General features: G+C 48.1%; 1 protein-coding gene across 5 annotated transcripts in view; it reads right to left on the bottom strand.

The window, feature by feature from the left end:
* The window catches only part of EFCAB11 (EF-hand calcium binding domain 11), a 174545-nt gene that overhangs the window by 132031 nt on the left and 16441 nt on the right, over nt 1-26073 (bottom strand). For 2 of the 5 annotated variants that reach the window (XM_040227490.1, XM_040227491.1), the window contains exons 4-6: nt 19586-19687; nt 18542-18632; nt 17120-17302 (exon numbers count right to left, since the gene is read on the bottom strand). In XM_040227490.1, coding sequence (XP_040083424.1) covers nt 17164-17302; nt 18542-18632; nt 19586-19687 — 332 coding nt within the window. In that variant the 3' untranslated portion in view covers nt 17120-17163. Of the gene's footprint in view, nt 1-17117; nt 17303-18541; nt 18633-19585; nt 19688-26073 lie in introns of those variants that run through there. The other 3 variants (XR_005718801.1, XM_040227489.1, XM_040227488.1) reach the window with 2 other exon arrangements.

The raw sequence follows: 26073 nt of genomic DNA, 5'->3' as shown, positions 1-26073 counted from the left end.
TGGACACGACTGAGCGACTGAAGTTGGCCAGGACAGAAGGTGAAAGTGTACCTTGTGAGGTGCATGTTTAAGAGAGCACACGTGGGGGAACCCCCGGAGGTCCAGGGGTCAGGACGCGGCGCGTCCACTGCTGCGACCCAGGTTCAATCCCCGGTCGGGAACTGAGATCCCCAAAGCAAGAAAGGCCCAGGAGCACCTTTGGTTAGGTCTGACCAACAGAGCCGCGCCCCTGAGCTCTGACTCCAAGGCCCCCACGCTACACCCAGAGTGCCTCAGGACACATTCAAGCAGCAGACTGTCGCTCTACTGAATTCTCGGGGCTGTAAAACAGAGCTAAAAACAAACACAGACCCTAAAAAACGCATTAATAGCATTGTTTTTGTTAAGTCGTAATAATACAAAGCAAGGTTTCTTAAATCTCCCAGGCGAGCACATGTTGTCATCTCCCATTCCAGTCCACAGCCAGCAGGCTAAGGGTCACTCCCGGGGTGAAGGTGTTATTCCCGGTGTTACAGAGCCAGGCAGCTTCCAGCGGGCGAATCCTGCGGGAGCCAGCGACATCTTTACGGAAGTTCACTACAAATGGGTTCTGCTGTCCATCAAAGATACTCGGTTTGGTGTGTAAGCTTAGAAGATCCAGTAATTTGGGCACACATTTTTGGCACGAATTTTTCAAAAACTAACAGAATAATGTTTATTAAGAAAGCGTGCAGGTTAACCTCCTCGCCTCCCAATTAGTTTCTTACCAGAGTTTTCAGCACCACCAACTGGTTAAAGAGATCAACTACAGTGTCTACCCAGCGCTTGGTTCTCAAGCTGCTCTGTTCATGAAAAGAGGGATCATATATACATAGTTCACGTTTAATTTGTGGTAAAGTAATGTATTCAGTTACTAAATAAAATCAAAAATGCCTTTCCTTGTCAGTCAAATAAAAATAATCCACTTTGGCTTTTTCACTTAAGAAGAAGGCATATTTTACTTAGTAAGTCATTAGGGAAAACTAAATCTACCCACTAAAGCTAATTTGATTTATTTTACCGTAAGCTCACACTCAAAAAGCAATGACTAAAACTACAGTGAAAATCAGAAACTAAGATAGCAAACGAAATGGTATTGAATAGTACGTGAGCCTATAGTGTCTACCCAGGACATTAATTTAAGAAATAAAAACGATTGAGGAGGTAATGTAAATAGCTTGACATTTTAAAAAATTGGGGCTTTTTCTACCAAGATTCCTGACGCAGAGATGAAGGCTGCCATGTGACATGTGAATATCCACTGTCATTCATCTTTGCCTCCTTTGAACCGCATCTAGCGACAGACGGTGTACAGAGAGTACCACTGAAACCTCGGGCTTCGAATCTGATTGCTGAACAATGAATCAGTTTGTGAGAATAAGTATTGCTGAAGAACTAAGTCCAGTTATTTTTTTTACCCCAGAACAACCAATTTGTGGATACAAGTTGTCTATGAAAAGGACATCCAGCCACTTGTTGCCATGACAGATCTGCAACCAGCAGAATGAATGGCCCCACGCTGTAACAAATCGGGTCACTAAAAGTAACTTACCTATTAGACAATGAATGAGAGAGAAAGTTCCATCCAATGTATTAAATTTGACTCTGACAGCAGAGTTCTGTCAAAGGCCTTCTGAGAGTTTAAAACTAGTGCAATAATTTTATGATGATAGCAGTTTAAATCTTCCCACAAACATGTAGTCGGGTTGGTAGTTTTTAAAGCCTCCGACTCTCTGTCTGCAATGCAAGCCCAGTGAAGAAGATGAGGCCGGCACTGCCCTACGCAGCCCGACAGACGCGTCCAGCTCGCTAACTTTCATCTTCACACGACTCCTCTGCTCAGCTATTTACCCATCCACTCGCTCATGAAGCTCTTGAAAATTCTCTCTCCAGCAAACACAGCGAAATTTCTGTAAACAGGGCAACAAGAACAGGACTCTTCCTCTGCGCCCCCTTCTCCCTGGACGAGAGCCTGATTCACGTGCTGTCCCCCGGGCAAAGAGGAGTCCCATTTGAAACCATGAATGGGGTACCAGGAATCTTAACAAGACCGCGACTTAGGTTAAGAAAAGCATTTTGAAACTTTTATTGTTGCTTCTAAATGTGTTCTTTGGCAGATGCAGAGAATGGACGCAGTGGGTTGAGAGGAGGGTGGGACGAACAGGGAGATTAGGGCTGACGTGTGTGCACACCACCACGTGTAAAACAGGTGAGCACAGTGTCGGGAGCTCAACTCCGTGCCCCGCGGCGATCGAGGGGGTGGGGCGGGGGGAGGCCTATGTGGACCCACAGCCTCTGCACGTTGCGGCACAGCAGACGCTTACCCGGCACGGTAGAGCAGATGCACTCTGATAATCAGAGTGTTTTTAAAAGGGACAAGGAGTGAGGAGCGAAACAGCATCTGAACAAGCTATCATAACCACTCAGATATAAAAAATGAACACGTTCTTTAATGCGATCCTTAAATGATAAATGCAAGCATATTTAGACGTTTTAACTGTAAATTCTTTCTACTATTATTGGACAGCAGTATGCTGAAGAAAAAAAAAACAATTTTGAGGTGTAACAAAAACATTAACAAGTACCAGCAACACGACTGCCCTCAATTTAAAAAAAAAAAAATTGATTACGTGTCCATGTCCTGTGACTGTTCTTCTTTAAGCAAAAGACAAAATAATTGAGCAGTCAGTCCAGTTTGGCTTGAGATTAGCAGTAAAGGAGCTCAGCTTTATCTGTAGAATGGATAGGCATAAAGCTGACGCGAGGGATCACTGCAGAGATTCAGTAAGGGAACACTGGCAGGTGTTTAATGAACGGGAATCACCGTCAGGGGCACAAAAGAGGGGTGAGGGAGCGGGCCTCGAGGGGAGAGTCCCCAGGAGGAGGGCTGGACACCCTGGGAGGCTGACAAGAACCGAAACCTGGAAAGGGGGCAGAAGGGCAGCCTGGAGGGACTGTGGTTGGGGGACTGGTTTTCTAGGCGATTCTAATCTAGTAGATTCAGGGAGACTGACCGTATCTGCAGTCAGGGAAAGAAGTTATAAACTAGACAGGGGGTGATTGACGGAGAAAGGTCTTAGAAGAAGGGGAGAGGGTGATACAGGAACAAAGGAGAGGAACTAGAAAAAAGAGGGGAGAAAAAAAGAAAAATTAGAAATAAGAGTTGAAGGAAGATAGAAAACCCTGGAGATGAAGTCGCTCAGTCGTGTCCAACTCTTTGCAACCCCATGGACTGTAGCCTACCAGGCTCCTCCCTCCATGGGATTCTCCAGGCAAGAGTGCTGGAGTGGGGCGCCATTGCCTTCTCCAGGGAATCTTCCCCGCGCAGGGATCGAACCCGGGTCTCCCGCATTCCAGGCGGACGCTTTAACCTCTAAGGCACCAGGGAAGCCCGGGAGGTGAACAGGGAGGCAGAAAGGAAACCCAGAGGCCGTGACCCTGCCCATGAAGCCGGAGGCAAGGTCACCTGCCGCGCACGGCCTCGGGACAGGTTTAGCAGGCAGGGCAGCGAGCAGCTCGCTCTCATGGTGTGTGACGTGCTAACAGACAGGCTCGGGTGTCCCACCAAGAACTCTGCATCTCACCCAAAGAATGACAACGGGCACAGAGACGGGTGGCGGGGGCACACGTGCCAGCTCTCTGCCACCCCTGAACAGGGAGCTGAAGGCAGACGAGCTCAAGCTCTCCCGGGCAGCAACAAGGCACGACGCGCTTGAGTGACAGGCACCCCCAATTTCAGCACAAAGAGGAAACACTTCTGGAATCACGCAGGAGCGGAGCAGGAGAGCTGGGCATAGATGGGTCTGGATGGGCAAGCAGGCACAGCAGCCTCTGCCCGGCCAGGGAGCACCGCTCCATGCTGGGCAGGCCGTCGGAGGGACCATGGCGGGCAGCTGGGGGTCACAGCATGTCCGGGGAGCTGGACACGAGGTTCTGAGGTCACTCGGACACGACGCTTGCTGGGAGAAGGGGAAGGAGGCTACTGAGTGCGGTGTGCGTGTCTGGCGGAGGAGACCAGGGCAGCACAGAGAGGCCGGGGCAGCGCAGAGAGGCCGGGGGCTGGCGGGGGAGGCCGGGGGCTGGCGGGGGAGGCCGGGGCAGCGCAGAGAGGCTGGGGGCTGGCGGAGGAGGCCGGGGGCTGGCGGGGGAGGCCGGGGCAGCGAAGAGAAGACAGCCTGGACTCGCTCCAGCTCTCAGATTGGCCAGGAGCAACTCCGGGGACCGGCGCGCACTCAAGAGCTTGCCGAACAGGACCGGCCCGGGCCAGAACCAGGGGGTGGGGAAGCTCAGCCTAGAGCCTGGGTGCTAAGTGAACACAGGGAGAGGAAGGGGTGCCAGCGCCCGTGGGGCTTCAGTGCGGCTGAAGCGAACAGAGGTGGGGCCGTGGCGGACACAGCGTGGGGGGGGGGGCGGGGGGTGGCGGCGGTGGAGGCGGGGGGCGGTCAGCAGCCACGGTCACCACCAGGAGCCAGTCAGGGGGGCTGAAGTGCCTCCTGACGAAGGCCAAAGAGGAGAGCGAAGACCCCGGCTTCAAGTTCAACACTCAGAAAACGAAGATCAGGGCATCCGGTCCGGTCACTTCATGGCAAACAGTGGAAACGGTGGCAGACTTTAATTACTTGGGCTCCAAAATCACTGCAGACAGTGACTGTAGCCATGAAGGACGTTAAAAGACGTTTGCTCCTTGGATGAAAAACTGTGACAAACCTAGACAGAGTATTAAAATGCAGAGACATCACTTTGCTGAAGTCACATAGTCAAAGCTACGGTTTTTCCAGGAGTCACGTATGGATGTGAGAGTTGAACTATAAAGAAGGCTGGGTGCCAAAGAATTGATGCTTCTCCAACTGTGGTGTTGGAGAAGACTCTTGAGAGTCCCGTGGACTGCAAAGAGATCCAACCAGTCCATCCTGAAGGAAATCAGTCCTGAATATTCATTGGAAGGACTGATGCTGAAGCTCCAATACTCTGGCCACCTGATGTGAAGAGACAGCTCATTTGAAGACGCTGACGCTGGGAAAGATTGAAGGCGGGAGGAGAAGAGGGCAACAGAGGATGAGATGGCTGGATGGCATCACCGACTCAATGGACATGAGTTTGACCAACTCCAAGAGATAGCGCAGGACACGGAAGCCTGGCCTGCTGCAGTCCACAGGGTCGCAAAGAGTCAGACACGACTGAGCGTCTGAGCAGCAACAAAGCTGGTCCTGGGACTGAACCATCCTTCGTCCTGTGGGGAGGAGGGGAAGGTGAGGGACAGGGAGGAAGCGCGGCCAGGAATGGCTAATGGTATCAGCACCTTGCTGCCTCTCCCGGGGTCAGCTCAGGAACACGCAGGGTAAGGAAACGTGCCCTGGGAAGCCTGCAGTGCCTTGAACTCCTAGTTGACCCAGATCTTCTCCAGCAGCAGTTTGCCACCAGGCAGGGAAGATGAGCAGGCAATATGGACAAGTTGGAAATGGGAAGAGATGACGCTAAACGCACAGCAATTGCTCAAAAGCGTCTTGCAAGTGAATCAGTGTGTAATCCTGTCTTATAAAGAGACAAGCAGGAATTCAGTTTAGCACTCCAACCCCAGCTAAGATGATAAAAATTCTGTCATCAGTTTTAAATATTTTTAGCTTTTCCATTTGATTTGGCAAACTCTTTTGCTATTGTGGTGTAATTCCCAAGGCAACATGCAAAACACATGGGTTTCCATCAAAGCAGCCTGGTCTGGAAGGCCAGCAACCACGGCACACGATGAGATGCTGCGTCCGCCCCCTTTTCACACTTTTGTCAACAGTTGTTTTCATTTACGTGCAGATGGGCTTTCCTGGTGGCTCAGTCGGCAAAGAATCTGCCTGCAACGCAGGAGACCAGCTTCAACGCAGGAGACCACCTGCAACGCAGGGGACCAGCTTCAACGCAGGAGACCAGCTTCAACACAGGAGACCGCCTTCAACACAGGAGACCAGCTTCAACGCAGGAGACCAGCTTCAACACAGGAGACCGCCTTCAACGCAGAAGACCAGCTTCAACACAGGAGACCAGCTTCAACGCAGGAGACCAGCTTCAACGCAAGAGACCAGCTTCAACGCAGGAGCCCACCTTCAACTCAGGAGACCAGCTTCAACGCAGGGGACCAGCCTCAACGCAGGAGACCAGCCTTCAACGCAGGAGACCACCTGCAAGGCAGGAGACCACCTGCAAGGCAGGAGACCAGCTTCAACGCAGGAGACCGCCTTCAACACAGGAGACCGCCTTCAACGCAGGAGACCAGCTTCAATGCAGGAGACTGCCTTCAACGCAGCCTTCAACGCAGGAGACCGCCTTCAACACAGGAGACCAGCTTCAACACAGGAGACTGCCTTCAACACAGGAGACCAGCTTCAACGCAGGAGACCACCTTCAACGCAGGAGACCAGCTTCAACGCAGGAGACCGCCTTCAACGCAGGGGACCAGCTTCAACGCAGGGGACTGCCTGCAACGCAGGAGACCAGCTTCAACACAGGAGACCACCTGCAACGCAGGAGACCAGCTTCAACGCAGGAGACGACCTTCAACGCAGGAGACCGCCTTCAACGCAGGAGACCGCCTTCAACGCAGGAGACCGCCTTCAACGCAGGAGACCACCTTCAATGCAGGAGACCAGCTTCAACCCAGGGGACCACCTTCAATGCAGGAGACCAGCTTCAACGCAGGGGACCTGGGTTCGATCCTGGGTCAGGAAGATGCCCTGGAGAAGGAAATGGCACCCCACTCCAGTATTCTTGCCTGGAGAATCCCATGGATGGAGGAGCCTGGCGGGTTACAGTCCATATGGTTGCAAAAGAGTCAGACACGACTTAGTGACTAAACCAGCACCACCAGTCAAATGAAATCTCAGATGTTCCAATCCCAACCAAACCAGTTCATGTGCACAGCGGAAAAGCTATACAATTGCACAACTGGTTTATCAAGAACGCTTCTGGGCAGAGCGAACATGCCTTGCTTTCTCCGGTCTTGGGCAGGCATCACGGGGTTGCAAAGGCAGCCCTGGTCCCTGCTCTCAGGAGGTTTATGCTGTTAGAGGTGAGAAGGGAATAGAACAGTGATTAAGAGCACAAGCAAATCTTGGTTCCCTTACTCACCAGCCATCAGCATCAAGCTCTCCAAGCTATATTTTTCTAATATAGTTTACTTATTTGGCTCTGCTGGGTCCTGGGTGTAGCATGGGAACTCTCAGTTGTGGCACGTGGGACCCAGTGCCCTGACCAGGGATTGAACCAGGGCTCACAGCACTGGGAGGGCAGAGTCTTAGCCTCGGGACCACCAGGAAAGTCTCATCTCCAAGCTTTCAAATGAGGACGGCCAGAGCCTAACTCAGGACGTGCCTCGGAGGATTCCTCCAGTACAGGGTCTGGTACACAGAAAACACTCAACAAACGGCAGCTGCCACTGTGACCTGGTTACTATTACCAGATGCATTACTGGGGCAAGTGTGATAGGAGCTCTAAGGACGAAAACAAAAATCTTGTGGGCTGGGGTGATCGGGGCAGGCTCCACAGAAGAGAGTTCAGCTAAGTCTGTAGGAATGGATGCTGTTCAGACACACAGAGGGGAGGGGAAGATGGAGAGGTCAGAGGAGGAGAGGAGAGAGCAGCAGAGGAGATGAGCCTGGATTGGGATACCATCAGAACCGCGGGACGGAGCCTTTGATTTGGTCACGCCAGGTCTGGGAGGGGGAGGACCCGCATGTCAGGCTGAGGGGTCGGGGGTCACCTGGCAGGTCTGGGAGTGGGAGGACCCGCATGTCAGGCTGAGGGGTCGGGGTGTTACCTGGCAGAGGGTGAAAAGTTACTGAAGTCAGAAGGTAACATTCAACAGTAATGCTAATTTACTCTCATTTCAAAGTGGAATGAGGAGGGTGGACCCAGGATTTTCCAGCATTAACGTGCATATGGATCCCAGAGATCATAGTAAGATAAACACATCTGGCTCAGTGCACCTGGAGTCAGACCTGAGACAGGGCCCTGCCAGCAAGGTGCCTTGCCCTGATGCGGCCGGCCTCTGCGGCTCTGAGTGACAAGGGTGTGTCCCCTCAGGGCGGCCTGGAGGGAGAGGAGGCCTGGGCAGGGTGCGGGTGGACAAGATGGCCAGGCGTCCTCTGTGAGGTCACACGCGCACAGGTCATGCTTACTGTGGCTGAAAACATAGTATTAGAAACCTCTGGTCTTGATTTTTAAGGCTATCTCTAAGGTGGCCTCGGAGAAGGAAGTGGCCGCCCACTCCAGTGCTCTTGCCTGGAGAATCCCAGGGACGGGGGAGCCTGGTGGGCTGCCGTCTCTGGGGTTGCACAGAGTCGGACGCGACTGAAGCGACTCAGCCACAGCAGCTAAGGGGGACAGCTGAAATTCTAATGTGAGACTCTTAATTCTGAGCCTTTTCAGGTGCTGCCATCTTTTTTCACTTATTCACTGGGCTGTGCCGGGTCTCAGCTGCAGCACACGAGATCTTTGAGCGTCACTGTGGCACGTTTGTATTATTTTCTTTAGGGGAGGCATGTGGGATCTAGTTCCCCAACCAGGGATTGAACCCGCCCCCTTGACTGGGAGCACGGAGTGTTAGCCACTGCACCACCAGGGAAGTCCCTTTTGAGGATATCTTAAACAATGTTAATTTAAATATTTCCCGTCAACTGTGGATTTATTAAATACAAGTTCTTGTTATCTTATAAAGGCAACACACAGAATTGTCAAAATTCTCACCCATAAGTTAGCTATTACGAGAGAAAAATGTAAGAGAGGGATTCTTCTTTCTGTGGAGGGAAATAGCGTGGATACATTCACGAGATGCACCTATCACTAACTTCAAGGATGACCGAGAGGGTTAGCAACGTTCAGTCGTAAGAAAGAAACCGTGGCAGCAGTTTTGCGTGTGACAGTTGGATTAAAAGAAAAATAGCCCTCATGCCATTACAGCAAGAACAGTGTATTCAACCATATATGTGGATGAGCAACTGGAAACGTTGACCGTAACACTTGTTACACTGACATCTCAAAAACCAAACCCAGGCTTGGCGAGCTGTCAAGCCCAGTAATTTTCTCTCGAGAGCAGTCTTTGTCACACTGACAGACCCCATCTGTATTCACGCAGTGGTGGACTCTGAATGCTGTCTGGGATATGCAGGGGAAATCAAGGAGATGGCATGCCACCCTCCGTGATGGATAACCCCACTGGCAGGTTCTGGAACGAGAAGAAGAGCTGCCAGGACACTCAGCACAGGCCCCTCCGGGCGGAGACGCAGAGGGAACAGGCCAGAGAGCTTCGGAGACTTGTGGAAGGAGGGGCGAGAGGCAGAGCGGGACGAGACTCGAGTCACCTGCTGCCCTGGCCTGGCACTAACCGCACTTTGCGGTCCGTCCAGGGTCCTGACCCCAGCCCTGGAGCTATCTACAACACGCGGGCTTGATGTAGCGCTAGGGAGGCATTCAGTGCGGAAAACAAAAAAGGCAGAATAAAGAGTGCATTCGCTACATAAACCACTCATTTACATCAAGTCTAGTCACCGGCTTGACGTGCAGGAAACGTGCTCTGCAAGTGTGCGGCTGTGCACCCCACCTGTGCCTGTTCGCATCAAGCTCATTTTCTAAAACTGTGTATAATTGATGCACACAAATACCTATGTGTAAGCATAAAGAAGACATTTATGACAGATCCAGAGTTTCAAGAAGGAGACGCACACGTTAGTGTATTTGTTCTGCTCTGCTCCACTCTGTGTGACAGGCTCTAGGCCCACCCACATCTCTACAAATGACTCAGGTTCACTCCTTTCTATGGCTGAGTAATATCCCACTGTATATCTGTACCACGTCTTCTTTACGCATTCAGCTGTTGATGGACACTTAGGCTATTTGTGCATATTAGCGCATGCGTGTGGAATCGAGAAAGATGGTACAGCTGAAGCTACTTCCTGGGAAGGAATAGAGATGCAGACGTAGAGACACAGGGGTAAGAGGAGGGTGGGATGAACTGGGAGATTAGGTTTGACAGAGATACACTGTGTGTGTGTCAGCCGCTCGGGCGTGTCCGACCCTCTGTGACCCCATGAACTGCAGCAGCCCTCCAGGCCCCTCTGTCCATGAGACTCTTCAGGGAGGAACATTGGATTGAGTTGCCAGTTTCTTCTCCAGGGGATCTTCCCAACCCAGGGATCGAAGCCGGGTCTCCTGTGTTGCAGGCAGACCCTTCACCATGTGAGCCAGGGAAGCAGATGCACGACCTTGTGGAAATCGGATGGCCGAGGAGAACCTGCAGTTTAGCACCTGGAGCTCAGCTTCGCGCTCTGTGAGGACCCAGAGGTACCGGCAGGGTGGGAGGTGCGGTGATGGGGGCAGGTCCGAGCAGGAAGGGATACATGTACAAAGATAACTCAGCTACTTCACTGTGCAGCAGAAAGTAACTCAACGTTATAGAGCTATTATACTCCAATGCAAAAAAGGAGGCCATTTCTTTCCTGGGTTAAGAGGTGATGGGTAGGCCATTGGTGGGGTCAGGCTTCAAGATAGAAATACCTTAACATCTGGGCCTTGAAGGAGGAACAGGATTTGCATCTGGATGGGTTTAACATGAGAGAGGGCTACAAAATCTGGACATCCAGAATGTGAAAGAGATTACATGTTTCTTCCAATGAACCAGTACATCCTTGTAACATGAACCAATTAGCTTAACTGAAGAAACCAAGCCAACACCTTCTACTTGAAAATCTGTGTGATGAAGTCATAGCTCCTTTCTACTGGTTTCCTGGTCCTGTTTCTGGGCATCAATTCCTGCATCACCAGCATCACCAGTTCTCAAAGTTACTGCTAAAAAGAGAGATCTTCAAATGCAAGGGTATAATTTTTGTTCATGAAGCAAAACCAGCCAAGAACCCCCTGGGAAAACTGACATTTTTCTTAAAACAATTAGCATATAAAGACGTCTCTAGCTGGCTTTTGCATTCACTTTAAATTTCATCTATTTATTCTTGGTCGCACTGAGTCTCAGTTTCAGCACAGAGGCTCTTCGCTGCCGTGCACCGGCTCCCAACTGCACAAACTCTGCAGCTTGCGGTTTGCGGACTGAGCTGCACGTGGGGTCTGAGCTCCCTGACCAGGGACGGAGCCCAAAGCCCAGCGTTAGAAGGCAGATTCCTCCCCACCAGGGAAGCCCCCTGGATTTTTAAAGTGCAGTTGTATTTACCGTATTACATGTGAAAGTCCCCAGGGAGAAGAAACTCAGGTCCGTTTGAAAACTTATGCGTATTCATTTCCCCATTCAGTGTCCGAAGACGGAATCTCTGACAGTAAAATTCTGAAACCAAACAAACTGAAAGGAAACCCAAGGCATTATCACCGCAGAGAAGACGCAAAAACTCATGAAATAAAGCCTGGAAATTCAGAAGCCCAGTTATTTGGTCGTCACACTCACACACCAGGGATGGCTGGTGACAGCTGTCTATGTGTAGTTAACGGAGAATGAGCTGCGGTTTCTAGCGCTGTTTACCTTTTCTACACACAAAAGTACGTGGATGCTTCAGATCGACAATCCCATTCATCAAAGCAGGGGATAACTGCTAATACCTGTGATCTTGGGGAAGCCACCTGACCACATTTATAAGTCATGAGAAAACGATACCAACAAGTCAGCTGCCGACAAAAAGGAAGTACAGGAAACGAAAGATCACGGTGAGGGATGATACTTTAGAAGAGGTGCAACGATTTCAAAAAACATATGCAATCTTTTTTTCTCAAATACACGCTATCCTACGTCACTCCCCTCTGAGCTCCTTGGCTCTCTAAGACTCTCCCGTTTGGCCCATTAGCTCACTTCACCCGGCTCAGGAGGCCCCTTTCCCCTCCCACGGCTGTGACCTAAGCCATACACGAGAAGGTACACATCACTCCCTTCGAAAACTGCCTTCTTGGGACTGCCCTGGCACCCAGTGGTTAAGACTTCGCCTTCCAGGGCAGGAGGTGTGGGTTCGACCCCTGGTTGGGGAGTTAAGATCCCACATGCCTTGTGGCCTGTAAGCTAAAATATAACAGAGAGGCATCATTGTAACACAGGCAATAAAGACTCTAAAAACAGCCCACATTTAAAAAAAACAGCTTTAAAAAATAAATAAAAATAAAATGACATTCTTAAGCCCATACTCCACTGACAGACTGCCACTGAAAATACATTATCCAACAGGTCATGATGCTCTTATCCAACCAATGTTTAATACTCCCAAAAGGAGAGCTGGACAGCTATGTTTTTTGACCTTCCCCGCATAGTATGAAGTAAGTCTGAGACCCAGACTACCAGATGCCACTCTAAGGGTCTCCAGCTGTGAGCGCAGAGCACGCTGGTGCCTCGGTATTTCTGCCTGACGTTACTACCTGGCGTCCCCCTGCACTCCAAATCGTGGACGCCGGTGGGCCTTCTGACCAACCACGCTTCACGTCATGGCTGGAAAACAGAAGCTTCCCAGAGCTTTTTGCCAAACGACAGGTGGTGGGAAAGTGCAAATCTCGATGCTTACAGTGAGATGGAGAAGGCTCCTGGGCATGGAGAGGCAGAGATACCCACAGAGAAACACACCAGCCGGAAACACCACAGGCATCGGTGGGGGGTAAAGTCGAGAGAGAACATTAAGCCAGCTCCCTGTTAACAGCTGGGGCTAAATCAGGAACTGAAAATGCCTCTCAAAAAACAGCAGAGAGAGGCCATCCAAGGTTAATTCATAAAAGTCACACGTAGAATGAGAAAAATGGAAGGCAAAGCCATATGTGGTTATAAAGCTCCTGACTACACTTGGAAGGACTCTTTGCTAGATTATAAGAAATAAACCATAAAGAAAATGGCAAGTGAGGATTTTTCTGTTAGTGGATATTTGGAGTAAGTGGCAACAAACCAACAATTATTAAGTAACTAGAAGGCACAAGGCAGGCAACATACTGAGAACAGTGGAAGTTATAGATAAATTTGCAAACCCAAAGAGCTTCACGGAGATAACTGTAAACACTGTATTTTTATCAAGTGATCAAAAAAATTACACAACTGTCTATCAAAATTCAAAGAAAGGAGAGAAGACTATTCAATGTAAACAAAAAAAAAGGCTTTTTCTGGGTGTGTGTATTTACTGAGCAGGACCTTGAAAGACGGGTCTAATTTGGACAGGTGAGAAGTAGAGAAAGGTATTGCCAGCAAGGGCAACAGAATGAAGTATGAACACACATCACACATTGAAAGGAACACGTGTTATGCCAAGAGAAACAGAGGAATTTGGGATGATGGATGAAAGATGAGTTGGGAAAGGGGACCAGATGTTGGAGAGCCAGGTTCAACAGTTTCAACTTTACCCTTTAGAGTCACTAAAGGGCTTTGAATGTGCTTTTATTTTTTTAAAAAAAGCACTACAAAGTTTTCATTAAGGTCTATTAGTATTAAGGAAGAAAGATTTTTTTTTTCTTGTTTTAAACATGCAGTGCTAGAAACAGCCTATTATCTCAGATTCTTTTCACTGGACAAATAGTACTACTCAGTTCATGGCAAATAGATGGGGAAAAGTGGCAAGAGTGGCAGATTTTATTTTGGGGGGCTGCGAACAGTGACTGCAGCCATGAAATTAAAAGACACTTGCTCCTTGGAAGAAAAGCTATGACAAACCTCAACAAAGTCTGTCTAGTCAAAGCTATGGTTTTTTTAGTAATCATGTATGAATGTGAGAGTTGGACCATAAAGGACAGCAAAAAAGACACAGATGTGTATAGCAGACTTTTGGACTCAGTGGGAGAGGGAGAGGGTGAGATGATTTGGGAGAATGGCATTGAAACATGTATAATATCATGTAAGAATCGAATTGCCAGTCTATGTCCGATACAGGATATGGCACGCTTGGGGCTGGTACACGGGGATGACCCAGACAGATGCTGTGGGGAGGGGGGTGGGAGGGGGGTTCATGTTTGGGAACGCATGTACACCCGTGGTGGATTCATGTCAATGTATGCCAAAACCAATACAGAATTGTAAAGTAAAATAAAAAATAAATTTAAAAATAAAAAATAAAAATAAATTTTAAAAAAAGGCTGAGAGTTGAAGAATTGATGCTTTTGAACTGTGGTGTTGGAAAAGACTCCTGAGGGTTCTTTGGACAGCAAGGAGATCAAACCAGTTAATCTTAAGGAAACCAACCCTGAATCTTCATTGGAAGGGCTGATGCTAAAGCTGAAACTCCAATACTTTGGCCACCTGATGTGAAGAACTGACTCCTTAGAAAAGACCCTGATGCTGGGAGGGATTGAGGGCAGGAGGAGAAGGGGATAACAGAGGATGAGACAGTTGGATGGCATCACTGACTCAATGGACATGAGTTTGAGTTAGCCCCCGGAGTTGGTGAAGGACAGGGAGGCCTGGCGTGCTGCAGCCCACGGGTTGCAAAGAGTCAGACACAGCTTACCAACTGAACAACAAGAGGTCTCATGCCCCTTAAACTTGTGCCATTTGTAGTGGGCATGGGGAAAAAACGAGCTCTTCAAGGATAGAATTTCCTAAGAATTTCTTAATAGTAATAATAATGAAATATCACCTATGATATAGCCTTAGCTATTTTAGTACACAGGTATACAAGTCATGATTATCAGCTCTAAGTGAAAAGCAAAGTTGTAAGATTCAAACACTGAAAGGAACCTCAAGCTTTTTTTTTTTCTTTTCTGCACTAGGTCTTAGCTATGGCCGGGGGGATCTTTAGCTACAGCGGGCAAACTCCTAGTTGTAGCATGTGGGATCTAGTTCCCTGACCAGGGATCAAACCCAGGTCCCCTGCACTGGGAGGGTGGAGTCTCAGCCACTGCACCACCAAGCAAGTCCCCTTAAAATTTGAAATCCAAATAGTAAGCATTTCATGATATCTTTAGAGGTAATGTAAAGAAGCACCTTTTGTGTGTATGTGTTTTTACACAAGATATCACCTCTTGGTTTAAGACAGAAATACAACTCAAAATCTTTCCCTTGGTAGAAAACTTCCCTTCTTAATTTATAAGAAAAAAGCTATAATTTAGCAGCCCCCAAGCAATCAACCATTAAAAGTAAAACCTCAAAACTGCTTCCCTCAATAAAAGCCAAAATTCCATAAAACAAGAGATGAAAGCAGATACAGAAAAGCTTAGGAGAGATACTATAAAATAACAAGATATAGCAAAATAACAAAATGAAACGAAACTTCAGCAGGTATATAGCCCAAGAAAGAAGCGTAATGGGAAAATAAAACCCCAACAGAAAAAAAAAAAAAACACAATGGACACAGGACAAAGGAGAAGAGATGCTTGAAAATATGCTGAGATGGGGTAAAGCACGAAGCCAAGGAAAACAGATACTGGCTTCTCTCATGAAGTGAGTGCCATGGGGGCCAGCACTTCTGAGAGAGGCTCCTCCTGGGGAAGCCTCCTGGGAAGAATTTGGCAATCGAAGAGCTGAAGGTTGTGGAATCTTCCTTCGTCCTTCAAACCACAGGCGGCTGGTCTAACCGGAAGCCCCCTCTCAGGCTGCCTCCCTATGGTGGTCTTCAGACATCCGCCCTGCCCTGCCTAACTGGGAACCTGGGCACTCACGTGGGGGCACCCGAGTCAGAGCCGTTCAGGCTTCTCACAGCGTCCAGCCCTAGAAACGTGACGTCTCTCGCACCACGGACACCCCGGCAGCTGCTCTTCTTTTCCCTTCTTTTGAAAACTATTTGCCTCCCTGCAGCAGAGACGTGTGGAAGTCAGCAGCTCTGTTCCTCCAGCCAACTTCAGCTTACACGCCCAGGAAACGTCTCTCTCTCTTTTGCTGTCATGATTTTATTTGATTCTTATCGTGCATCGATTATCCTGCTTCAGGGCTGTGGTGCTATAAGCAACATTACAAACGAGACTTTAGGCGGCTGGGTTCGGTTACCTAGAAGGCCTTGTTCGGTCGTTAACTGCAGTGGGCTCTAAACTCTGACCGTCGTCCTAGGAAGTACAGGATTTGTGGGCATGCGAATACATTTATGCATAGATGACGTGGACATGTGCTACAATATTCATACGTTATGTTCATTATAAAATACAGAAATTTGTAAAAAAAATCGAAGATAAAAATATTTCACGTATTCATGGCAAATGAGTTTTTGCCATCACTCAAAATTACTAAGAACATTTAACAAGAACAATGTGATTTTCACATAATTTATGATTTCTGAACATCTTGGTTGAATTTTTTGTGACTGAGTGATTCCAATTTTTTTTTAATACTTTATTCATTATTTATTCGGCTGTGTTGGGTCTTTTGAGGCACACACCGTCTCTAGTTGCGGCTCAGAGGCTCAGTGGTTGAGGAGCACAGGCTAAGTTGTTCCATGGCATACGGGACGTCAGCTCCCCAGCGAGGGATCAAACCTGTGGCCCCTGCACCGCAAGGCGGATTCTTAACTACGGAACCACCAGGGAAATCCCAAGTTCAACTTGTTTTAATTCTAGGTCTTCTGTAGACAGCTCTAAACAGGAAATGGGCATTGTGACCCTGAATCTCTCAGGTTTTAATTCTATTCTCTGATTATAAAAAAGCTTACGGGGTTTGCTTAACCCCTTAACCACTTATTTTGTTAACCACTTTGTTGGTATTTGAGCTAATTGAGATTCAGCTAATAAATATTCATCTCTCCTGATATCAATTAGTTCGTTGCTCCTAACTTATCAAAGCTATTAAATTTTTACATTGATACTTTAAAAAAATTGTGCTGTCCAATCACAATGCTTCCTTTTTTCTGCAGATTAGAACACTCTGTTCCCGACTTATTGAGCATGCAAATATAAAGGTTTTAGAGGGTGACACATATTTTTAAAGACAGAATCACATTTCCAAACACCCATTCTCAAAAATGTTCTCCCTATAGCACAGGTGTCTTTAGAGAAGCAGTTACTTTCCCACTCACTGTTAAAACACGGCTTCTACCTTGAAAGGCTGTACTTAAGTGGATTTTTCAAAATTACATTTGTGACACAAGGGGACAGCTCCTAAAACCGTTTAACACCCAAAGGTCAGCAAATGTGGACACCTTTCTGTAAAAGTAAAATGAAGTAATTCTTCATTTTTTGTGAAAAGCCACCACCGTGTGGCAGAAATACACTGACTCTCACCCCTCATCCCAGAACACACACAGAGATACCACGGCATCTGAAAGGCCGTGATATTCTGGAGTAAACTCCGTCATACTGTCTTGGGGTACCTTGGCTGCACCTGGCTTGAACTCCTTTGCTCTTCCATACCTTGCTCAATAGTCTGCTTGCAAATGACGCAGCAAGGGAATTTCATATGTCACTATTGATGACAGTGAGTGAAGATTCTTATTTCAAATAACCTGCTTGATAATTACTACTGAGGACTGGCTTCTGGTCAGATTTCATGAAATCACTTTAATCCAAATGGTAAAACCTGCCAGATGGCCATCGATGTCTCTTCTCTCCTTCTTCCTCATAGCAGAAATTCCATTTGAGCACACACGACTGCCCAAAGCAGAGACTACATTTTCCAGACCCACTTCTGCCTTATAGCTACTCAAGGCCTTGGAACTAAGCTTCGGTCACAGGGATGTGTGAAGAAACAATGGATAGCCTTAAAAAGAGGGGCCTATCTTTCTGCCTAACTATTTGGAACTCAGGTGTGATGGCTGGAACTTTGGCAGCCATCTGGAAGCAGGAGGGAGAAGCCAGGTGCTGAGGCAGCCAGAATAAAAGGGCAGGAATCTGCGTTCTTCACAACTGTGCTGCCCTCAGATCAGCCCTGGACTCCCCCGTGTTTGTGGCTCTTTTGCCAGCGTTGTTATTTTGGGTTTTCAGTGCTGGACTGAACCCTAACTAACACCCTTGGCAACAGGGTTGACGAGGAACTCGAGTTAGCAGTCAGAGCAGAGGCGGCCCTGTCATTTCTCACGGCAGCGTGTGCTGACACGGCTCACACTACTTTCCGTCTGCAGTCTCCTGACAGAAACTGCTTTTAACCACCTGCCCATTCTGTCAGGATTAGTTTGCAGAGACAGCGTGAGTGCGGTCTTTACGTCTCCTTTCTCGGGTGTGCGTGAACTGCAGCCTGGGTCTGCCGCTTTGAAAGCAAATGAAGGAGGGGCCACCACCGATTAGCCCAGCTCTGCTCTCCACATGGCGCACACAACCTGCGTCACGCCAGCATCCACGTTAAGATTAACAGCGGGCGGTGTGGCCGACACGTCACCTCACAAAGAAGCTCTACTTTCTCTCTGCTTCTCTCCACCCCTACGAACAAATGATTTTTGCACCTTCCTGGTATGTAAGCACTCCACCCACTTCAGGGCCCACTGTCCAGGCTGTGGATGGGCTAACAGCTAACTATAAAATTCTCCCCTGGACCACGACAATATCCTGCGAGATGAAAACGTCCACTAGTGAAAAATAAGCATCAATGAGTATTCTCTGTAAAACCGAAAACTTGCACAAGCCGATGGTAAAACAAGGGCGTGTATGCATAAGGACTCTGAGGCCTTACCTGAATACCTCGAGGATAATCCTTTCTGATAACTTGGGAGCCACCTGCTTAAATGCTTTCTTGAAATCTTCCAGAGTTAAATATCCACGATCTATTTGAAAGCAGAATACGTCACATTCATGTACTACTAAAAGCCGTGTGAACTGCTATTTCAGCCAGAATATTTGCATGAGACTTTAATATATAACCAGGAGAAAAGCAGTAATCTACAGTTGATTTTACATGTAAGGTAATCTGAGACTGCCTCACTGGATTACTGGATTACTCTAGTCTTACTCTAGTGATACAGTACAGCCCCAGATGCTCCCGAAGCTTTCTTCCAGCCCCGTCCCTTGCCGACTCCCTGAGTCCCAGGGACAGCACCAAGAGGCAACGCCGCAATAACGGCAGCGGGCTCCGCTCGCTATGAATTGCAAAATAATTCATTCTGCAAAACGCAGATTTTTTTCTTCTTGCTTGGTTTTAGGACTACATTCTTATTTAGAGGAAAACTATTTCAGAAGCCAAAATACTGAACCTGGACCCCACGAGTCTTTCGACCCTGCATTCCTTGAGGAGTGGGTCCAAAGCCACTCTTCTTGACCACCCCAGCGTGGGAAAACAATTCCTCCATCACATGTGGCTCCAAGGAGGAGTCAGAGAAAAAGGCCCCGTGGTCTCCCAAGCTTCCGTAAGTCGCTCTGCACCTATATTCCCATGTGGCCAGCCCTTCTGATGTCCCCATTAAAATGTAAGCAAATCGTAAGTACAATCAGATTAGTGCTGATGCTATTTCATCCATTGTAAAAGTCAAGAGTTAAGGCTGTGACGGAGGTAAAAAAAATGAACACCAACATCTACCATAACAGCTAATGAATATAGGAAAGTAGTCTTCCAAGTATATCATTTTATTGGGTTGGCCAAAAAGTTAGTTTGGGTTCTGTAAGATGTTATGGAAAAACTCGAATGAACTTCTTGACCAGCCCAATACATACTGAGTATATGTTCCCATCCACAGTTCCTTAATAACAATTTTTTCTATCCAAACACTTTAAAGATACTTACAGTGCCTGTCAAAAGCTGTGAAGATGTGTCTTACTTCACTGCGATACAGTTGAGCTTCCTTCTTTTTCCTTACGATGTCTAAAAACTCCTTAAGTTGTATCCCTAAAAATTGGAAAAAAACAAGTTTACCAAAAATGACCGTCTTCCTCTTTAAGAAAAAAGTGAAAGTGAAAGCAGCTCAGCCGCGTCCCACTCTTTGTGACCCCATGGAATTCTCCAGGCCAGAATACTGGAGTGCGTGGCCTTTCCCTTCTCCAGGGGATCTTCTCAACCCAGGGATCGAACCAGGTCTCCCGCACTGCAGGCGGACTCTGGGCCAGCTGAGTCACCCGGGAAGCCCAAGAATCCTGGAGTGGGCGGCCCGTCCCTTCTCCAGGGGGATCTTCCCGACCCGGGAATCGAGCCCGGGTCTTCCCACACTGCAGGCAGATTCTCTACCAGCTGAGCTGTAAACTTCAATGGAAAGCGATACTGTCGCCCTCAGACGTTATCTTGATTTTGGTAAGCAGTACTCATACATACAGATCTCTAAAGCTGAAGAGGCACTTTGTTAAAAGCCCAGTCGGCTCCACATTAGCGACCGGCAGCAAACACGGTGGACACTTCAGGAGCTCCCTGAGCTGCTTCTGGGAGCAGAGATGACGGCCGTGAAAAGGCGTGACAGTCTTCCCTCCGATAGATCTGATGGACAGGGCTAAAACCACCTATTACACAAGGTCTCCTAACTCTTCTTCCCACGGCTGTCTGTGATCCCATTTTTCCTAGCCGGATGTCATTACGACAGGTTTTTCTCCAGCTGGGAGAGCGGGCGAAGAAGTAGTTTCTCAAAAGTCAACACCAATCGCACACCGCAGGTAGAGGTGGAGCGAACATTCCATAAACAATAGAGCTGGCAGTGTCCCCAGCCTTAGGGACACCCCATGACTGTTCTGCAGCCTCGGGCTCTGCTTCCTGCGATTCTCATAATAAAAGAGCCCAGCGTGATCACAGGAGATTGGATACTGCGCTCATGATGTCTATTAAAATGAATTCTAATGTGATCTTTGTAGTAGGCTTAAAGAGTGAAGCCAAGAACTTAAACGTTTCAGTGAACTGAGCCCTAACCATATAAAAACAGCAGCTTGTTTTTGTAAGTCAGGACTTCCATTTCAAAATGTGTTGCTCTTTTAAAAATAGCCCCAAATCACACAGTAACCGCACGCTAATTTTCAAGGACTTGCACCCTTTTCCTTTCAGTGAGGGATACTGAGCTATATACAGTTCCCAAAATAGTTTCAATTTTTTTTTTAAGTAGAAAATAGTTTTCTAAATTTTCCATAGTTTTCTTATTTGCAGTTAAAGATGCAGGAATTTGAAAAGGTCTGTCTTGGGGGCTTCCGTGGTGGTCCGACGGTCAGGACTTCACCTTCCAGTGTAAGGGGGGCAGGTTTGATCCCTGGCCATGAGCCAAGACCCCACGTTCCTCGAGGCCAAAAAGCCAACACGTAAAACAGAAGCAAAACTGTAGCAAATTCAATAAAGACTTAAAACATGGTCCATATCAAACTAAAAAAAAAAACCAATCCACGTGTTTAAATGATCCTTTTATAGGACTGACGATACTAGGACTGACTGTGTGCCGGGCACTGTGTTAAGCTCTGGAAATAGAAGGGGAAAGAGAAAAATACAGATTTCCTGAGCCAAGGGAGTCACTGGTCTATTGGGGGAGACAGAGACTGTGCAGGTTCAATTACAAATGTGTAAGTAATTGCAGACCATGACTTGTGCAATGAGGGGAATATCAGGAGGCCGTGGGCACACCACAGAAGCCCTCCTGTCGGGCAGGGTCAAGGCTGGGGACAGGCAGGCTCCAGGGGCAGGGGCCGGAGGCGCACTGGGAGCTGGTTCACTGGCACAGCAGGAGCCAGCTCGACGTTGTGAAGCAGCTTCGCCCCAGTAAAGAGAGAGTGAATCAACACAGGAAAGTCAGTTTCCTCCCTTACCTAAGTGTGTGTGTGTGTGTGTGTGTGTGTGTGTGTGTGTGTGCGTGTCAGCCCCTCAGGCATGTCTGACTCTTTGTGACCCATGGACTGTAGCCTGCCAGACCCCTCTGTCCATGGGATTCTCCAGGCAAGAATACTGGAGTGGGCTGCCATTAAAAGCCTTTAAACTGTATACCCAATGATACAACAGGAACTGAAATAACTAATATCAATAAATTACTATTACCATGAAAACAAACAAACAAAAAGAAATCCTCCTGTAGAGTGGACTCTGGTGAAGAAGAGATCTCTCAGAGGAGGCAACACTGAGGCAAACGAAGCTCCAGCCAGTCCTCTGGCCACCACATGCGAAGAGCTGACTCACTGGAAAAGACCCTGACGCTGGGAGGGACTGGGGGCAGGAGGAGAAGGGGACGACCCAGGATGGGATGGCTGGATGGCATCACGGACTCGATGGACATGAGTCTGAGTGAACTCTGGGAGATGGTGATGGACAGGGAGGCCTGGCGTGCTGCAGTCCATGGCGTCGCAAAGAGTCGGACACGACCGAGGGACTGAACTGAACTGAACTGAATACCTAAATGGTAAGAAGGTACCAACTGGATAAAGCATCAGAAGGGCACTCTGTGTGGTGCAACTAGCACGTGCCGAAGTGGTGGAAAGGAAGAGGGCCCTGCGGCGTGGCAGTGGTGAAGACAGGGCTGGGAACGCAGGGAGGGGCTGGAACAGGAAATAATGTGGTTTTTACTTCGGTTGCAATAGGAAGTCAAGTAAGAAGTCTGGATTGATAAGTGACAAGATCTGATTTAGAAAGATCGTGGAACGATCTCTCTGGCTATTGTTTTGAAAAAGGACCAGGGAGAAAGCGAGACAGAGAAAAGGAGGCTCCTCAGCCTCCTCCTGGCCCGACGGTGGTCAGGAGGGCGCTGGCAGCAGGACCGGGAGCGACGGGAGGCTCCAGACACACTGCAGAGAACACGGAGGGTTAGACGCGGAGCACGCGAAAGAGGAAAGGGCGAGCCCCGGGTTCCGGCTCGAATGGAGGTCTGCGGAGTCATTTAAAGAGACGGGAGAGACAGCGGGAAGCAGGATGGGGGCAGCACAGAGACGCATGGCGATTTGGAAGCGCTAGCGGTTTGATGCTTTGGGGACGACCAAGAGTGAAAGGCCAGAACGAGCGGCAGCCGACGCTTCGGGCAAGCAGGCGTGTCTCCTCGCCCCTGCCAGCGGGCTCGGCCTGTGCGCAGGCAGTACGCACTGTAGGGAACGCGCGTCCGGGCCGCGCTGCTCCACGGCACTCAGCCGCGCGCGACGCAGCTCATTTCATCGGCCCCTGGGAATTACCTGCCGCGCCTCCACCCGAGACTCACTGAGAGAGGCACTGTCGTCAAATTTATCCCCAGTGTTTAGGGAGATATTTTGCTTGTCGAAGCACTCCTCACATGCTGAATAAGTAAATAAAATCATGCGTGCATACTAAGTCTCTTCTGTCATGCCCAACTCTTTGCGACCCCATGGACTATAACTCGCCAGGCTCCTCTGTCCAGGGGATTCTCCAGGCAAGAATACTGGAGTGGGTTGCTATGCCCCCCTCCACGAGATCTTCCCGACCCAGGGATTGAACCCGCATCTCTTTCGTCTACTGCATTGGCAGGTGGGATTTTTTATCACTAGTGCCACCAGAAGACATTTTTTTCTATTCGAATTTTCAGCAAAAAGCATTAAAATGTGTGTTTTAAATGCTCTTATAACTCTGGACACTAATGCCGAAAAGTAGGTCACTATTTAATCACACGGCCAGCAAAATCATCACTTTAGAAACCCCAATTTCTTAATACCTGTGACACAGTAAAAACCAAAATGCAGAGGGAAAGGGAGCACATGCATAATATTTGCTCTTCACTTCGTGCAGCTGACTTGGGGAAATGATGAGAAAAAGCAGCACAACTGCAAAGTTCAATGTGTGACGCAGATTCACAAGGGAAAAAGGTCCGTGAGCGGGAATACCTTTAAAATTACACATTCAGAAGGCTCATCGCTACTTGAAGCTGTATAGTCAGGTCTTTATTTCATAATCTTGGGGATAAAAAGCAAATGTTCTTTACTATTTTCTAGGAGAAAATATATGTGGGTTTCAACTGCAATGCTTATTACCACTTAAAAAGAAGAAACAGGAACCTCTCTGGCAGTTCCGTAGTTAAGACTCCGAGCTTCTAACGCAGGGGGCCTGGGTTGGATCCCTGATCGGGGAACTAAGACCCCACAAGCCTCATGGCATGGCCGAAAAAGAAGAAAGAACCTAAAGATACAAATAACCCCAGATATGTAATCAGTTCATTCATACTATTTTCCCACAGGATCATATACCTTGTGTTTTTAAGTCAACATCAAACCACCTAAACATACCCTATAGCCTCACGCCCACCCCGCCTTTAACCTGTCTTAATCTTCAATGGCAACATGCAAACGTGTTCAACGCCAAAGCAAGTTTCTTTTCCAGAGAGGGTAGGGCAGTTTCCACTCAGCTGAGTGCTGCAGGGGCATGCTCAGTTTCCAAGGCCAACGTATAAAGGCTGGTTACTCCTACAGCTCTGTGATGCAAACACCTTAATGGAAGTTTTAAACGTCTTACTGCTCTTTAAATGGCCTAGAAATACAGTTTCTACGGCGAGCTCCACCTGCTGTCACAGTACTCGAACCTGAGATTGCCACTTCACAAAGGCTCGCCATAACCCTAAATGCATCACCTGTGTCCACCCCTGGAGGGAAAGAGAATGTTCAGAACCTTCTAATTCCAAATACAAGGTTGAGTCTTCGCAGTAGACTTTTCTGATGATAAAAGGTACACACACCCACCTTGTGTAGTTCCATGTTAAGGCCACACCAACAGGGATCAGGTAGGCCTGTGTGTTCTGTGTTTATTACTAATCTCCAGAAGGTGTTCGACAATTGCCTAGGTCAGGTAATCGAGACTCGGAGAACAGACTTAGGGACACAGCGGGGGCAGGAGGGGGTGAGACGAACCGAGAGAGCAGCACTGAGACATACGCGCGACGGTGAGTGGAGCAAGGACGAAGGGGAAGGCTCCGTGCCACACAGGGAGCTCAGCCTGGCGCCCTGAGTACCCAGAGGCGCAGGACCGGGCGGGGCGAGAGAGGAGGGTCAAGACGCAGGGCGCTGTGTGAACCTACGGCTGGTTCATGTTAGTGCACGGGGGAAACCCACACAACACTCCGAAGCAATTATCCTCCGATTAAAAACGAATTTTAAAAAACTGGGCAAATGGACTCTATCAGTGGTTCTCAGACTCTTTTTTTTTTTTTTTTTAGCTGTGGGAAAGGTTCTTCTTTATAAAAATAGGAAATCCCACTGTATAAAGATGAAGGCAAGGCATCCTGGTTGCAAAGAGGTGGGCTCCCCAGGCTTCCCTCTCCAGCAGCCCCTGGAAGTTCCCCAACAGGAAGGACCCAGGATGGCGGATCCTGCCGTAAAGCCCACTGGGGCCAATGATCCTCACGGATCCTTCCAGACTCTGCAGCTCTGTGCATCTTCCACACCACGGAGAGCACTCCTTTCCATCTGATAAACGGCTCTGGGCAAAAGGACCCTTTCTGTTCTATACTGAATATATACATTCCTCTCCAAGCTTCTTTGTACACGTCACAGAGATATATCAGATAGAGAAACACCATCTTTTCTCCTTTTCTCTTTTTAAGCAATTTCCTAGGAGGGTAATCATCTTTCACCACAGGGGTGGATATATTCAAAAAGTACAATAAAACCATATGCATTTTTCCTTGGCAGTTTTTTTTTCTTTTCTTTTCTTTTCTTTTCTTTTCTTTCTTTCTTTTCTTTTTTTTTTTTTTTTTTTTGTGGCTCACAGTTCTAAGTTTCAGGGTCAGCATGCAGAAAGAAACCCTCTTAAAAAAGGATTCATCTCGTTTTTGGCTATCACAGCAAGCTTACACCCAGGAGAGGAAGGAGAGAATGACAGAAATGCCAAGTTACTTAGACTGGAGGTCTGGTCCGAGATTTAGTAGAAAGGGTAGGGCTCCCGTTCATTGGGCCATATATTAATTTTTTCCGGGGAATGAAAATGCCTAAAAATGAGGGCTTAAAAGGATTAAGTGGACTTTTAAAAGGTATAATGCAAGCCTTTTTAGTTTGAGAAATAAAATTCAGATTATGATTTTTGGCGGACGTGCAGGGGGGAAAAAAAGGATAAACTGTGTTCACATAAAAACACTGTAAGGGCAGAAGGGCTTTCGTGGCATCAGCAGCGGCGAGCTGCCACAGTGAGATGGGAGAGGAAATCCATAGGATTAATATTTTCTTCCCTCCACCTGCTTAAGAGTAGGGGAATGAAGAGAAAAGAGTCTATCTTAATGGAAGAAGTCAAGTTTTACTATATCACTGGGAGGAAAACGAAGAGGAAGAGTGAAAACCGCTTACAGCAGAACAGAGAAATCTGAACCAATAAGACCTTATTTCTATCAGACGTGGACA

Source organism: Oryx dammah, unplaced genomic scaffold, assembly GCF_014754425.2.
Source record: "Oryx dammah isolate SB20612 unplaced genomic scaffold, SCBI_Odam_1.1 HiC_scaffold_26, whole genome shotgun sequence".
Lineage (NCBI taxonomy): Eukaryota > Metazoa > Chordata > Mammalia > Artiodactyla > Bovidae > Oryx > Oryx dammah.
The sequence above is the reverse complement of the archived record's forward strand: the minus strand, read 5'-3'. Positions and strand labels throughout refer to the sequence as shown.